General features: G+C 42.5%; 1 protein-coding gene across 1 annotated transcript in view; it reads left to right on the plus strand.

Annotated features, from left to right (window-relative positions):
• Positions 1–15,378, plus strand: part of FARSB (phenylalanyl-tRNA synthetase beta subunit) — a 50,370-nt gene that overhangs the window by 20,767 nt on the left and 14,225 nt on the right. The window contains exons 15-16 of the mRNA XM_018568488.1: positions 3,207–3,324; positions 13,389–13,541. Of these exons, the coding sequence (XP_018423990.1) occupies positions 3,207–3,324; positions 13,389–13,541 (271 nt within the window). The remainder of the gene's footprint in view (positions 1–3,206; positions 3,325–13,388; positions 13,542–15,378) is intronic.

The raw sequence follows: 15,378 nt of genomic DNA on the forward strand, positions 1-15,378 counted from the left end.
CATAGTTCATCTGTAAATGCCATTAAAGAGCGGCTGTTGACAGCAGCTTCTGCTTCTCTTGGTTGCAGTTTTAATATAAACTGAGACCTCATCTGCGAACCTTGCTCCTTACACATTGAACCCCAAAGAATGGACAGAGTATTAAGCTGAACAGATCAATACACACAAGTGCTGCAACTAATGATTATTTTCATAATCTATTAATTGGCCGATTTATTTTTTCAATTAATCGGGTAAAAAAAAAATGAAATGCCATTCTTAATTTAAAATACACTAATGTGGGGTTACAAACATAAAGTTTACTTCAGAATAAAACTGCATGCGCATTTTTTGCAGTCGCACTGCAATGGAATGCAAAGCATTGCAGTACCATGTGTTCCAGTACAGGCGGCGCGTTTGGGGTGCCATTGAAATGAATGGCGCTGCAAAGCACTGCCTGCAGCAGAATTTGTCACGCCGAAACCGAAAATGACTTTTTTCCCACCTTTTTATAGTATATATATTTTTTTATAATTGTATTGTAAGCACATGGCACTTGAAGAGCTTCAGCCAGGGAATGACAGCTGCTAATGGCAAGATTCCGCCTACGGCAGATGAATATAAATACAGCAGGTAGTGGGCTGTTGCAATAGCAGGCTGGCTATTGCACCCGCACACTGCTTGCTGTGCCCTCCTCCCAGCATGGAGGAGAGAGCTAGGGGATCCAACCGACTAATCCAAAATGAGAATAGTTGACAACTATTCTCATAATCGATTATCATCGATTAAGTGATCAGTTGCAACCCTAATGCACACAGGTAGCTAAGCACACTTGTGTCATGTGTTTGAGGCCTTAGTTATGATGGTTGTGACCTCCCAGAGGAGACTGCAGTGGACATAAAGGAGTTACAGATTTTAATATAACCCTATGGACAGTGCCCTATAATTGGAGAACTAGCATTGCATGGCGCATAGTAAAGAACAGAGGAAGATGACAGAACCCAGGGACTAAATACTGTCTGCAGGCGACTGCTTACTTCTGCTCTAATTTTGGAAGTAACTATAGCTCGTTTTTTGTGGAATGGGTTAATAAATAAAGTAGGTACAGCCCAGAGTCATAGCTCTGTATGGGCCTGGGACTACAGGATGAGTCTGCAGGAACCTGCGCATGGCACCTGCAGTCCGCTGCTGGTGGTTGCAATGATCTAATACAAAATATAAATAAATGCACACTTTCTCATCTATCAATGTGGGTGCATTTATTATTATTTCCCAAAAGGCGAGCTCTGCCTTTAAATGTAAAGGATTAGACCATTTACAATTACAAATAACCTGTTAAGCAAGCTGAAGTCTTATTTCATAAGGTCTGGCCATAGATGGCCCCATAACAAGCAGTCAGTTTGATTCAAGCAACAGCCACGCCATGTAGAAGTACAGTTATGCCATTCCCTTTTCTGTGGACTTTTACAGCTCATATGCTGCTTTATTTGATTGGCCATGAAAGAATGAAGCCTGTGACAGGCACATGCCTATCATTGGGCAGACTAGCAGAGTTACATAGTATTTGAGGTTGAATAAAGACATTAGTCCATCAAGTCCAACCTATTAGGATCTCATTCTAGGAGTACCTGTACCCCTGTATATTATGGTCCCTTAAGAAATCGTCCAAAAGTTTCTTGAACAATTCCACTTTCTTTGCTGAAAGCGTTCTTAAAATTACTGGTCTGCTACTAAGAACCTAGGAGGTGGTAACAAAGTGCCTCTGGCAGTCAGAGACATTCGTTATCGCATAAGAAGAGTTTCCAGCTATTGTCTGTCTGTCTTTATGGCTTCCCACACAGAAAGTGGAAGTGCCAGAGCCAGTTTAGTGTTTGTTTACCTGTTCCTGGCTTTACTCTTTTCTCTTTTTTTTTTTTGTATTTGAGATGATGTTTGCATTGCTGTGTTTGATGTTCTCAGGAAAGTCATTCTCAATGAGATTATGATCTTTAATACCTTATTAATGACTACACCCCAACACTTATTGTCGTTACCAGCCAATCTTGAATAATAGTCGTTAAGTCATATTAATACTTTTTATCTTTATGTTTATATTATAAATGAAGTAAAAAAGTTTTATATATATTTCACCTAATCTAACTCTTAGATATAGAGTCTAAGGGAAAGTAGTGACAATGTCAGGTACTTGCCAATTGCTACTGCAATGGAAAGATTGCTAAATTGATGTATGCCTGTGTGTATGTCCAACCTGAAAAAAAATCAAACCTCTGGTCTAAACAAATACATTTCTAAATTTGAAAGTGGTGGAAATGTGTACATCAGCAAATGTAACCTATTTAACAATATTGGCGCAGTTTCTGTATATACATTATCTGTAGATGGATCAGGTGGAGAAATGCTGTCTGTGCCCTTCTCCACCGAGAGGAGTGACAACACACAAGTCCTAACTCGGGTCCCTGTGCTTTCTAACTGTAGAAAGCACAGGGACCCTATGAAGAGTTAAGTAGGCTATATTCTACACACATCAAATTATGTCCGGGTCCTGATGCACTGGCCGAAATTCGCTTTGTGGGTGCCACTGAGGGCATCCTCCTGACTGGCATCCCTCGGTCAGCTGATTGAAAGAACATGTTGGAAACTTCTCGGCCAAACAAAACCAGCAGTCAATGAACTGCTAGCTCTGGTCAGTTATTCTGACAGAAGCTGCTATCGGAATACAAAGGAGACGGCAGGAGATTCCTCGATCTACGCTCATAAGCTTTGGAGGAATCTGTGATATTTTCTTGTTCAGCCCACAGGTTAAATTAAAAAATGAAATGTGAACACCCAACTTTAGAGTGGCAGTTACCTTTTTTTTTCTTCATTCCATTGGGGTTATGTCATGTGACCATTTTTAGATTCATATAGTTCTTGGTCAAGTTAAAGTTTTAATTTTAAGTTATAATTTAATGACAATCCGACTTAAATGAAGGGCTCTCCAAATAGAGGTAAATTTATAAAATTGTATAGCATTGTTATTGCGGCATTCCAAGATGGTATAGTGCAATGTTATTAAAAGGGAGGATGTTGGATGTTAAAAACTATAAATTAGGTCATTTATTATTTTCATTGTACTGACTGTGATGTCTGAAAAGTGAGTGCAGCCTTGTGAATTGGTCTGTTGCATACTGTCATGTGTTCAATCACGGAACAATTATCTAATCCAAGCTTGTACCTTCATTGGTTAGGTGGCACGTACAACCTTACTTCCGGGCTTACTGAAGACTATTGCTGCCAACCGCAAAATGTCGCTCCCTTTGAAATTGTTTGAGATTTCTGATGTGGTAACGAAGGACTCCTCTAAAGGTAAACAAACATTAACCATCTTCTACTAGGGATGCACTGATACTAGTAGCGGTGCCGATACCAAGTATTTGGGCAAGTACTGATACTCGCCCAAATGCTCCTGATACTTATCCCAATACCAGAACTTCCTGATTGATCAGAAAGCTGGCCAATCAGGAAGCCGGGCAGCAAGTCATTACCCGTCCCCTTGCCTCCTGATTGGCCAGAAAGCCAGCTCCATGCTTCCTCATCAATTGGGGACAAGAGAGCATGGAGACGGCTTACCGGCTTATCAGGAAGCTGGGTGACAAGTCATTGCATGCTGCCTGGCTTCCTTAATGGGACTTCCGGTATCAGTATTTGGTATCGGCGAGTTGCGAAAAAAAATATATCGTTACTCTATACTGAAAAAAACCTGAAAAAACCTGTATCTATGCAACCCTATCTTCTACCCAAAGCTGTAACCATGTGTTGCGGTCACAATCCTGTGTAAATGATCCCTAAATATAAAGCCAGTATGTCATCAGAGGACGTGGAGATTGCTGCATGTTACCTGAGCCTAGGGAGAGCTTGTTACCTCCCCTGTGTCCTCCAGGGAATCCTTCAATGCTGCATTTACCCTGAGACGGCCAGACATAATAAGGGCAAATGGTTGAAGGATTAGTTCGCTTTTGATAGCTAAAAAAAACTAAAAAAAAACTATTATGAATGAGAATCAATGTGTAACATCAAATTCCTGAGAATATTACTTACCCCTCTGTTCTGACATACAGTAATTGAGTCCTGATCTTAAAGTGGAAGTAAGCCTACAAAAAATAAAACACTCCTAGAAGTTTGAGTTTATTTGTCAGTATAGATAGTCCAAGTCTCTTCTGCCAAAAAACAGCTGCTTCTGACTTCTAGCAGTTCTGATCTCTCGTGTACACTGTATGGCGCAGGTGCCATGCAATGTACTACCCCAGGTCCTTCACTGCACCTGCAGTGTGCCGGGCATCAAGCTGGGTGCCAAGGACAATGTGCTCATGTGCAAAAGTCGCGTCATCACAGTCACCACAATAGTCGGACAGAATGATGGGGGACCTAGAAGAAGCAATGCAGAATATGGTGGCGGTGGTGGACAGAGAAGCAGGTGACCGAGTAGATTGGTCAGCGCCAGAGGAGAGCACACTTCTCAGGAAAGCGCGCCCTAATGTGCTGTGCATGATCCCCATCAGCATCCCTGCACTGAAGGGTGTTGGGGAAGGGGGCATGTGAACAAGCTTCTCACTCCAGACTCCTCTTTTCCCGTCTCTGTGACCTCAGTGCTGCTACAACATGGGGAAGGAGAGACGTGATTTGTTTCCGTGATTTCTTAGAGCTCCTCAATGGTCCATCCATCCTGGGTTATATCTAGACGCAGCCGTGGGTGGTATGTGATTTTAAGGAGCAGGAGTTTTTCTGCTTGCACAACATTTTTTAACATATTGGATCTCTTGGATGCACCAGAAAGTTTACAACAAAGGTGAATTAACCCTTTAAGGCTGGGCTGTAGTACCACCCAAGGTACAGGCCCACAATTATCACATAGAAAATATAGCCCTGCTTCATCCCATTGCAGGACTCATAAGCAATATCTCAGTTGTCTTGGTTCCCTTATGTTTAGCTCTAATCTTTCTTTCTATGACAGTCGCCTTTTAATTTTTATGCATAAGACACTATCTATCTAACTTTAATCTCTGCCAGCGTCCTCAGTTGACATTTTTGTAAACTCCCCTAGGTGTAGAGCTGACTGGGTTGTACACAGCAGTGAATTCCAATGCACAATTTCCTACCACATTTCTATATAGATGGGAAAGTGAATGTGACATTTAAAAAAACAAAAACTTGAACTATGATCAGGACATTGTGTGTTTAGTCTCTAGTCTTCTGCTCTCTCTCGCTCTGTCTCCAGATAAAAGTCCCTTGTACTTTTGTTTTCTAAAAATAAAAGAAATCTACAGCTGGGAGGATAGCCTGGAGGTTGATATTTGTGAAAATGAAAACAACGAAATTGCTTAAAAAAATCTCCAGGTTCATTTTGCTGAGTTTGCTCATTTTATTTCCCTGCTATTCCTGTAATATCAGGTAGAGGGCAGCACTCTCCATGACATGGCTGTGTGACTTGGCCTTACTGTTTCTTCATTTACGGTTGATGGCTGCCTCATTAACTTATATATAGTCTTGTTTTGTGTCACCAATTACATTGTAAATGTTACTTTTAGATCTCATACAGAGTACATAGGTGTTGTATGGACATAGAAATACCGGAATAGATGTTTTCCCTAACATTCCCAGGGGCCCATTCAATGTTCTGCACTTAAATCAGTATGCTTTAGATTGGTTGAAGTTCATATTTACAAACATTTTCTATGTTAGGTTCCTAAGGGGGAAAGGAAAAAAGGTAGCGACCCTAAACATTTTTTCAGCTACATATGTTCAAACACAAGCAAAATGCATTCTACTTACCTTTTACAAGCCCCTTCATGCCCCCTCACCATGCACCAGCCTAAAGTCGGGTATACATGGTTCTGAACTAAAAAAAAAAAGAACATTGTGGATGGACGAATCCCCTGCTGTTTACATTGTATCCTGACATCGGCCGTAGTGGCTGCAAGCTCTGTTCGCCCCAAAGATTTTCGCGGCACCCACTGTGCGAATTTCGTCCAGTTCATCAGGAACCGGATGAAATTTGTATCGTGTATACCCTACTTAAGCCAGGGCTGGACAAATTCGAGGAGCCGGGTAGCCAATGCCCTTTAAAAAATTTCAGCTGGCACCTAACTTTTATTTGTCAATGGAAAAAAAACCTGTTGGCTCCTGGATTGGACAGACTGGCTCCTGAATTTCTTATTAATTTATGCACCCCTGGTCTACACACAATGGAATTAATCTTGTAGATTGCAAGCCCTCACGAGCAGGGCCCTCCTTACCTTCTTGTCTTGAATTGTATTGTGATTGTAATGTCCTCCTTATATTATAAAGCACTGCACAAACTGTTGGTGCTATATAAATCCTCTATAATAAAAGGGGCCCCCCTGTCAGTTATTGTAAAAGTACCTGAACTTTTTACTCTTCACCATCAGGGGGCAGCATAACCTAAGGTGAGTCTTGTCCACAGAGCCATGGCCTGTTCTATTGGAAGCTGGCAGTGCAGAGAGCAGTGATTATATCCAAGGCTAAGTCACACCCAGCAACCAATCACGTTTCAGTTTACTAAAATCATATCCATAAAACGTACAATCAGACGATTAGTTTTCATTGCTTTAAACATCAGTAATACATTTTTCCCTCCCTTGGATATAAATTATCAATCGGAATTTCCAAGTCTGTCCACTTGACTCTGCCCACTGGGTGCTCATCCCGGCTCGCAACCGGTACAACATGATGTACCAATTCAGGGAACCATGGCACTCCAAAGATCGGCGTGTAATCTTTAATCCATCAATCGCCATACAGCAAATATCTCAGACGAACATCTCTGAACACATTTTACGCAAACGTATGCTTATTCCTAGAACACTGTATGTGTAGACAGCGTGGCCATTAGGCACATGTTTGCGTGAAACGCGTTAGAGATATTTGCTGTATGCCGAACGATAGATTAAAGATTACACACTGATCTTTGGAGTGCTTTTGTTATCAATCAGAAACTAATCAGAATCCTGCATTTAAAGGAGATGCCCTGAACTCCCCCGGGCAACACCTTTTATTTATCTCCAGTTTTCATTGCACCAGTCTTTGTAAATCAGCCCCTTTTATATGCACACATGCAGTGTGTGTGTGTGTGAGAATAGTTATCATTCACTGAAGTTGCACGGCTTTCTACATGAACATATGAAGTGCTCTGGGCCCCCATACTCCGGACATGTCGGGTACGCTCGAGATACAGACCTTTTGAAGCTTGACAATGTACAGCTGGGTTGCGGCTTTCTCGGGTCTGTTACCAATTTCTTCCCTTACTTCTACAAAGACCAAGTCTGCAGCTCATTTGTGATTTCCCTTATCTTGTTTGTCCCCCGTTTACGCCATTCTCCTGTAATCCTCTTCTCTTTGTCTTGATCTCACTGGTTACCACTCGTCAAACTATTTCCTAGATTCTCTACGTACACAGTTCTACTAGTCCACATATACATTGTTCTGGGTGCAAAGGTCGCTATAGACATTGGAGATTGGTCAGATATGCGGTTATGACCTGACCTGCAGAACAGGCTGCGGTATAAACATGTACGGAAGGATGGGGGAAATCTCGGCATACTCCTCTGCTGCCATCCTATCTTTTAGCTTACAATGGCAATCGGATGACGCTCTTCAACGAGTAATCGATTTTTCAGAATGATTATTTTATTGATCAGCTAACCGTTGTCTGCTGAGGGGGATTATCACCAGATAAAGAAACCGTTGCCTTTCTTCTATGGGTGCTCCAATTTTTTAGAGTGATAATAATCAGCTGTACTGTTGGGCCTTGTTCACACCAAGCGCAGAGCAGATCCAGACCAGAGCAGGTGCAGACCGGATCAAAACTGCGTCCAATGTATTCCTATGGTATTTTGATCTCCAGTTCACATCGCAGCGTGCGGATCCAGACCAGATCCAGACCAGGTGAAAAAACTGCGGCAAGCCCTATTTTATCTGCTCTGGAACGCATCAAAAACGCATCAACAACGCAACGCAATGCAACCCAATGCAATTCAATGGCAAAAAATAACCATAAAGAAAAAAACCCTCCTATGGTCATCTGTCATGACCTAATCTTCCTTTGTCACTTCTTGTCTTTGGAAAAGGTGACCTTGTGAGCTGGAGAGCAAAGGAAAAATGGTGGACCAGTTTTGTGACCCAGAGAGATTCATAAGTATGGTTCAACAGTGCCCTGAGCTATATGACAGCAGACACTTTCAATATAAGAACAATAGAAAGAAGGCTGACCAGTGGAGTTTGATAGCAGAGAGACTTTTCCCAGGATATAAGGATATGTCCTTGACAGATAAGGAGAGCTGTGGTGAGTACTTCAATGTGAATGGCATTGTATACTAGTAGTTCCTCAAATGCAGTATTCCATCCACCCCCTTCCCCCCACCACTCCTCCTTATCACACTGCCTGTTTGCTCACTAACACCTGCAGCTTTTCATGCAAAAAAAACGCGTCAAAAACGCATCGTGCGTGTGCAGAAACCTGACCGGATCTGGTCTGCATTTGGTGTGAACAAGGCCTTACCCAATCTATATTCTACTGTATGCTTGATATTGAAATGTAGCAATACGCACCAGCCTGTATTTATCCTTTATCTCCATCTCTAAGGCCTTGTTCACACCAAATGCAGAGCAGATCCGGTCAGGTTTCTGCACACGCACGCTAGTCTTTTAGATGCGTTTTTGGCTAAAGTTTTTTTTAAGTTTCGAATTGGATTTCAGTGCGTTCCAGGCATTTGCATGCGTTTGCAGATCCAGAGCAGGAAAAATAGGGCCTGCTGCAGTTTCACCTGCTCTGGATCTGCACGCTGCGATGTGAACTGGAGCTAAAAATACCATAGGAATACATTGGACGCAGTTTTGATCCGGTCTGCACCTGCTCTGCGCTTGGTGTGAACAAGGCCTTACAAAGGTGCACATTTTATATAAATGAGCACCAAAATTTTTCACACACGGTGAATCACTAATGTTTTCCTTGCCTTGTGTTTCACCTTTCAATTTGTTTTAATAAGGAACTTTACCCATATCTTTGAAATGACAACGAACACACATGTAGAAATGTTTAGTAATGACAATCTACAGACACATACTTCTAGATAATTGCCGGCTTTGTATTCTTTGCATAGCTTATTTTTATTTTCCTCTCCATTCTTCTCACAGTGACCATTTTTACTAGGGCAGGTTACTAGCTCTCCCTTTACTTCCTGGAACTCTGGCACATGTGACTAGGACATGTGACCATGCACATCATCTCAGGGGAGGAAAATCCCTTTCCCTGAGATCTTGTGAGATTATAGATGAGATTTCCCAGCAATGCTCTGCTGATGTAATCTTCCCAGGATGCATTGCTTGAGCACAATTACATTACTAATGTGCAAGAAGACCAGGAAGTGGGAAAATTGATTGTAAGTAAAAAAAATATTTTTGTTTAGCTAATGAATGTAAGATGATTTCATATCAGCATGCAGAGCTTTAACTACCTCAGGGCCGGCCGTTGTAAAAAAACGGCCAGCCGGGAGCTCTCTAGATCAGACACGCCCCCTCGGCGCGCGAGCGGGAAATGCCGATATTTAAAAAGCAGCGATGCCTGTTAACATACAAGCGATACAGGGGATCAGAGAGAGCTCGGTACACGAGCTCCCTCCGGTCCCCTCTCCTCTGAAAGAATGCGGAAGTGTTGTATTTTACATCACTTCCGCATTCTTGTGTCACTCTCCAGCTTCAGAAGCTGCAAAGAAGCTGATGGAGCAGATCTCTGCTTCATCAGCTTCTTTTGGTGGGTCCTAAGTGACATTAGGGGTCTCCATAAAGAGGACCTGTCACATATTTTGCTATCACATAGGGGGGTTTTATTAGCCCCCGTATGTGATAGCAATAAAGTTTAGTGGGAAAAAAAATGTAAGTCCCCACCCATACATACATGCATGCAAACATGCGTCGGGGACGCATATGTGCAAAAAAGACAATAGCGCCCATTACGCCGCACATGTTAAATATCGCCGCGAACGTCGCAGTGAGAGCAATAGTTCTAGGGCCATCAATCACTGATAACACTAAACTGATGAGCGGTAAAAGCTTTTAAAGTGTCGCCTATGGCCAATTTTGGGTATGGTAGTTTTCTGCGATGTCGCGGGTGCGCGCAATTTTAAAGCTTAACATGTTTGGTGTCTATTTACCCGACATGACCCCGACTTTTATATTTTACCAAAAAATTGAGTAATAATAAATGTTTCCTAACATAATGTAAAAAAAACTTTTTTTTTCAAAATTTTCAGTATTTTCTCCTAATTATAGTAAAAAATAAAACCCGTAGTGGTGATTAAATACCACCAAAAGAAAGCTCTATGTGTCCCCAAAAATGGTATAAAATTCATTTCAGTACAGCTTTGCATGACGGAATAAGCGTCAGTCAAAGTATCGCAGCGCTGAACACTGAAAAATGGCCTGGGCAGGAAGGGGGTCTAAACACCTGGTCTTCAAGCTGTTAAGCTGATGTGATTTTTAGTGAAAGGTGGTAAAGGTCCACTTTAAGTCCGAATGTAGACAATTAAACAAGTTTTGGACCTTTGAGATCCAGGCAGAAAATGAAAATCAGATTTCAATCAGTTTTTTTTTTCTCTAACATCGTGTTTTGTTTTTTAAAATAATCAGCCCAATGTAGAAAAGGCTGCAAAGCGGATGAGGTATATATTGGCCCCCAACCCTAGAGCAGTAATACGTTGATTTGATAGTGTACCACATATGTCTTCTGAATGTCTGACGTTTAGCTGGGCAGGTTGGAACAGCTGCTTCAGGCGAAGTGTTTGCCTTGGGATACAGCTTGTTAGAAAATCAGCTCTCATTCACTTCACTGTGTATATGCATCTCTGTTACAAGAGATCCTGGGGAAATCAGCATAATCTTTGTAGACTATAGCTGACTAAATCTCAGCAGACATGTGATGTATGCCAGTACTGAACTCTGAACAATTTCCTTTGATGAATGTAGATATGTATAGTACCCATCCTAAAACTGCAATGTAAAAAGGAACCGGCGCTTCCAAGCTTCCAGTACATACCTGCCACTTCCAATCTGTTAGGAGAAATGGTGAATACATGTTCCTCTCTAGTTTGGAGCCAGTGATAACAAATGCTCAGAGAACAAAAGGCCAATCCACCCAAAAATCAAATTTTATTGATAGATGCTAGAGAGTTAAATAATCTAAAATTTTCTTTACCTCAGGGCTCTTTTGTTGAGATCTCTGTGTCCCTTTATCTGCATATCCTCTATGGAAATGACAAGGGGTCCCCACTTTCCTTATTACATTTTTTAATTAGTTTTTAGGGGTAGGCAACCTGGGCACTCCAGCTGTGGTGAAACTTCAAATCTCATCATGCTTCTGGGAGTCCTGCCTGTGGCTGTCAGTCTTGCAGTGCTTTATGGGACTTGTAGCTTCACAACTGCAGGAGTGCCAAGGTTGCAGACACCTGTTTTAGAGTATACAATAAGAGGAGGTGAAACACAGGAAGTTGGGTGGTAACATTCAAAACTTCAGGCTTGACAGGAACAGAGTGTGGAGTTATGGCTGTTGGACTTTCCAAGACTTCTAGGAAGCCAGTAGCTAACTTGGATCAACAGGTTCCATCTGTAAAATCATTTTTGAATCAGTTCACCCTTTAATTGATTAAAATGGACTGGTTGCTTCTGTGCCACCCCTGGTCAAGTCATTCTTTGAGGGAAAATTTTAGATAACACTAGCAGTGCATTATAGTGCATAGTAGGGATGTCCCCAAACTACTTTTTTCAAGGCCAAATACAAATACTTTCCCTCAGGTACTCTCAGATACCTCTTACCGATACTTATGATTTTTAGGGCAGTTTCTTCATCATTATGAAGAGCTGTAACTCAACCCATGATTATTCAACAATGGAGAATGACATCCAGCAACAGAGGACTACAGATCCCATCAATCAATGATTATACAGCAATAGAGAATGGCAACCGGCTATAAAGGGCTACTAATCTCAGCAATACATGAATATTGAGCAATGGAGAAGGGCAACCAGCAATCATGGATTGCTGGGATTTGTAGTCCTCTATAGCCGGTTGCCATTCTCTATTGCTGTATAATCATTGATCCCGTCAATCCATGATTATACAGCAATTATACAGGGCTGCGTGCTGATCTCACAAGAGCTATATGTGGGTGCGGGGTTCCAGGTCTGTCCTTTGCTGTGCCTGTCTCTGCAGGCACCGGAAAGGAGGAGCAGGAGATGTGGAGCCAGATCGGTGCTGTCATAGACAGCTACTGCGAGGTCCCAAGCAAGCGCAGGCAGCCAAACTTGGTTACATTTTTAAAGGGCCAGTATCAGCCTTTAGTATTGGGGCATTTTCACGAGTACAAGTACTAGTGAAAATTCCCTGTAACCGCCCCAATACTAATACTAGTATCGGGACATCCCTAATATCTATGCAATAGGGATGTCCCGATACTGATGCTAGTATTGCTATCGCATTAGTACTTGTAAAGATGCCAGGATACATAGAGTCGATATGGGCCCTTGAAATTTTTAAATGGATTTGGCTGTCAGAGGTCCCACACTTGATGGGGACCTCAGGGAGCCTGCTGGGGACCTCGGGGAGCTGTCTTTGACAGTGCCTGTCCGGTTGTACATTGCCTCCATCTACTTCTGGGCGCAGGCACAGCAAAGGACAGCTTCATACCCACCTGTACAGCTCCGGAGGGCGGCATGAGCCCGACACCCACCCGTTCAGCAGAACACCCACCCATTCAGGCCAGCACCCTCCCTCGGAGCACTAATGAGACCCATACGCATCCCTGGTGAGAAACTGCTCTAAAATCATTAGTCTGTATTGTTTTAGAAAAAATGTCCCTTTAAGAAAAAGTATCAGTAATTGGTATCGGAGAGTACCTGAGGGAAAGTACTTGGTCTTGAAGAAATGGTATCAGGGCATCCCTAATAGACATGCGCCCACAAGCGGAATGGACATTAGTGGGTGTCAGAAGGCCGAAATGTCGGTCAGTGTCTGATGTCTTTGGCCACCAATACAATGTCATTGAGCAGCTGATTTATGAAAACTTTGCAGAAAAGGATATTTCTTGCTGGACCATATGACACGACTCGGAAAGGAAACAAATGTATTGCTATAGGCTAAAGGAAATTTTTCTCGTAGAAGAGTTTTCTTTCATTGGCTTCCGAGTGTTCTCAGGAGTATGTTCCATCCAACAACTCAGATGCTAACGTTATAAATCTGTTTGTTTATTTACTCTGATTATAATTATTTCATGCAAGTATCTAGAATGATGAATTTATGTATTTAGATGATTAACAGAGAAATAATAGTAAGTGCTCATTATGGAACTGTGTTCCTTTTTTAGATGTTGGAGCCCGGAATCACAGACACCTATGTGCCGTGTACTACAATAAGAACCCTGGCTTTGAGGTGATTCATGGCCTGCTGGACCGGATCATGCAATTATTGGCGGTCTCCCCCGGTGTGGAGAAAGGTTACCATATCAAGGCTTCAGAAGGTGAGATCCCATTCTGCACTACCCACTCTGTGTCTGTTAGATACTACTCAGATATTTAAAATACCTTAAGTGGGAACATATAAGTGATGGGAGCAGCTGAATGTTTAAGGGGAATTTAATGTATATAATATCAGGAAGACAAAATATCTATCTATATAGATAGATAGATATATCTATCTATATAGATAGATATCTATATAGATAGATATATATTCACCTCATGGTGTGTTTTACTAAAAGGCTTGTTGTTTTTCTGAAATTACACTAGGGATAGGCTATGTGGACAGTTTGAAAGTAGAGCTGAGCACACAAAGCCAGAATGTAATCTGTCAGATTAACAGTATTTACTAGGGATGCACCGATATCGAGTATTTCGGCTCGTACTCGCCCAAATGCTCCGATACTTACCACCGATACCTGAACTTCTGGTCAGAGGGAGATCTCCCTCTGACTGGCAGTGCCGAGGGAGCATGGAGCTGGCTTCCTTTACAATCAGGAAGCTGTGTGGTGGGTTATGACCCTGCTTCCTGATTGGTTAGGAAGCCATGCTGCCTGGCAACAAGTGAAGCCAGCTTCCTAGCCAATCAGGAAGGCAGGGTGGCACATCATGACCTGGGAGGCGGGTCAGGACGTGCTGCCCGGCTCCTGATTGGCTAGGGAGCGGGCGTCACTTGTAGGTAGACAGCCTGGCTTCCTAACCAATCAAGAAGCCGGGCGGCACGTCATGACTCGCGTCCCGGCTTCCTGATTGGCTAGGAAGCCAGCTTCACTTGTTCCTAGGCAGCCTGGCTTCCTGACCAATCTGGAAGCCGGACAGCACCTCATGACTTGCCGCCCAGCTTTCTGATTGGTCAGGCAGCCTCGGCAAGTGAAGCCGGTGTTCTTTTGCTAGAACACCAGCTTCACAGGCAATCAGGAAGCCCAGCGATGGGTCATGATCCTCCGCCCGACTTCCTGATGATCAGGACACGCAGCACTGGTATGCGGTACTTGGTATCGGCGAGTATCGGAAAAAAAAATATCTGTACTCGCTGCCGGTATCGGTGCATCCCTAGTATTTACCAGTAATTATGTGATGTGAGGACCTAACTAAACAACCTAATCCTATGATATCCACCTGTAATAAAAAAGGTACGGAGGCTTCCATTGTTAACCTCTCTGGAAAATGTTAGTAGTATGGCTGCCATGCTGATTCAGTAGATTCAATACTTGAGGGGCCTGTTCACATTAGCCTGGGCTAGTGCGTTGTGGCACTCCGTTCAAGTCCATGCACAGCAGCGTGCTGTGCCACCGTGCAGCGACCTGCAATAAAATGCATCATGTTTGCATTTTATCGCAGATAACCACCCATCACACAAGCTTTGTGAATAGGACACACAAAAAACAATTGTTTCACGTTTAGTTTTCTAATTTGTATTGAGATGGCAGGAGTGAGCTTGGAGAGGTGGCTACTTTTACAACACACACACACACAGGGACCATGGGGAACAAAAGCACCCTCCAGAAGGAAGGACAGTGTCGGCACCAATTCAGAGATGATTTGAAGATCTGCAGTCGAGTGTTACACAAATAAGATACATTTATGTTAATAGTTAAGGTACTTGAATCCATTTTTAAGATTTATCTCCTGAGTTTAGTGACACTTTAATTTGCATTGCTGCATTTAAATGATGTTTTATGTTCTGTGTGCATGTACATTACCTATAAATTAGCATTGCGTGCATGGTATAATGTAGGTCTTTATAAATGCAGGATTAGAATAGTGCAGATAAACCCAAACTCTATTTTGAGTCATCATGTCTATATATGTGTTATGTCCTGTATACAGTTTTCTTAA

This window comes from Nanorana parkeri, unplaced genomic scaffold (assembly GCF_000935625.1).
Source record: "Nanorana parkeri isolate BGI_ZX_2015 unplaced genomic scaffold, ASM93562v1 scaffold1197, whole genome shotgun sequence".
Classification (NCBI taxonomy): Eukaryota; Metazoa; Chordata; class Amphibia; order Anura; family Dicroglossidae; genus Nanorana; species Nanorana parkeri.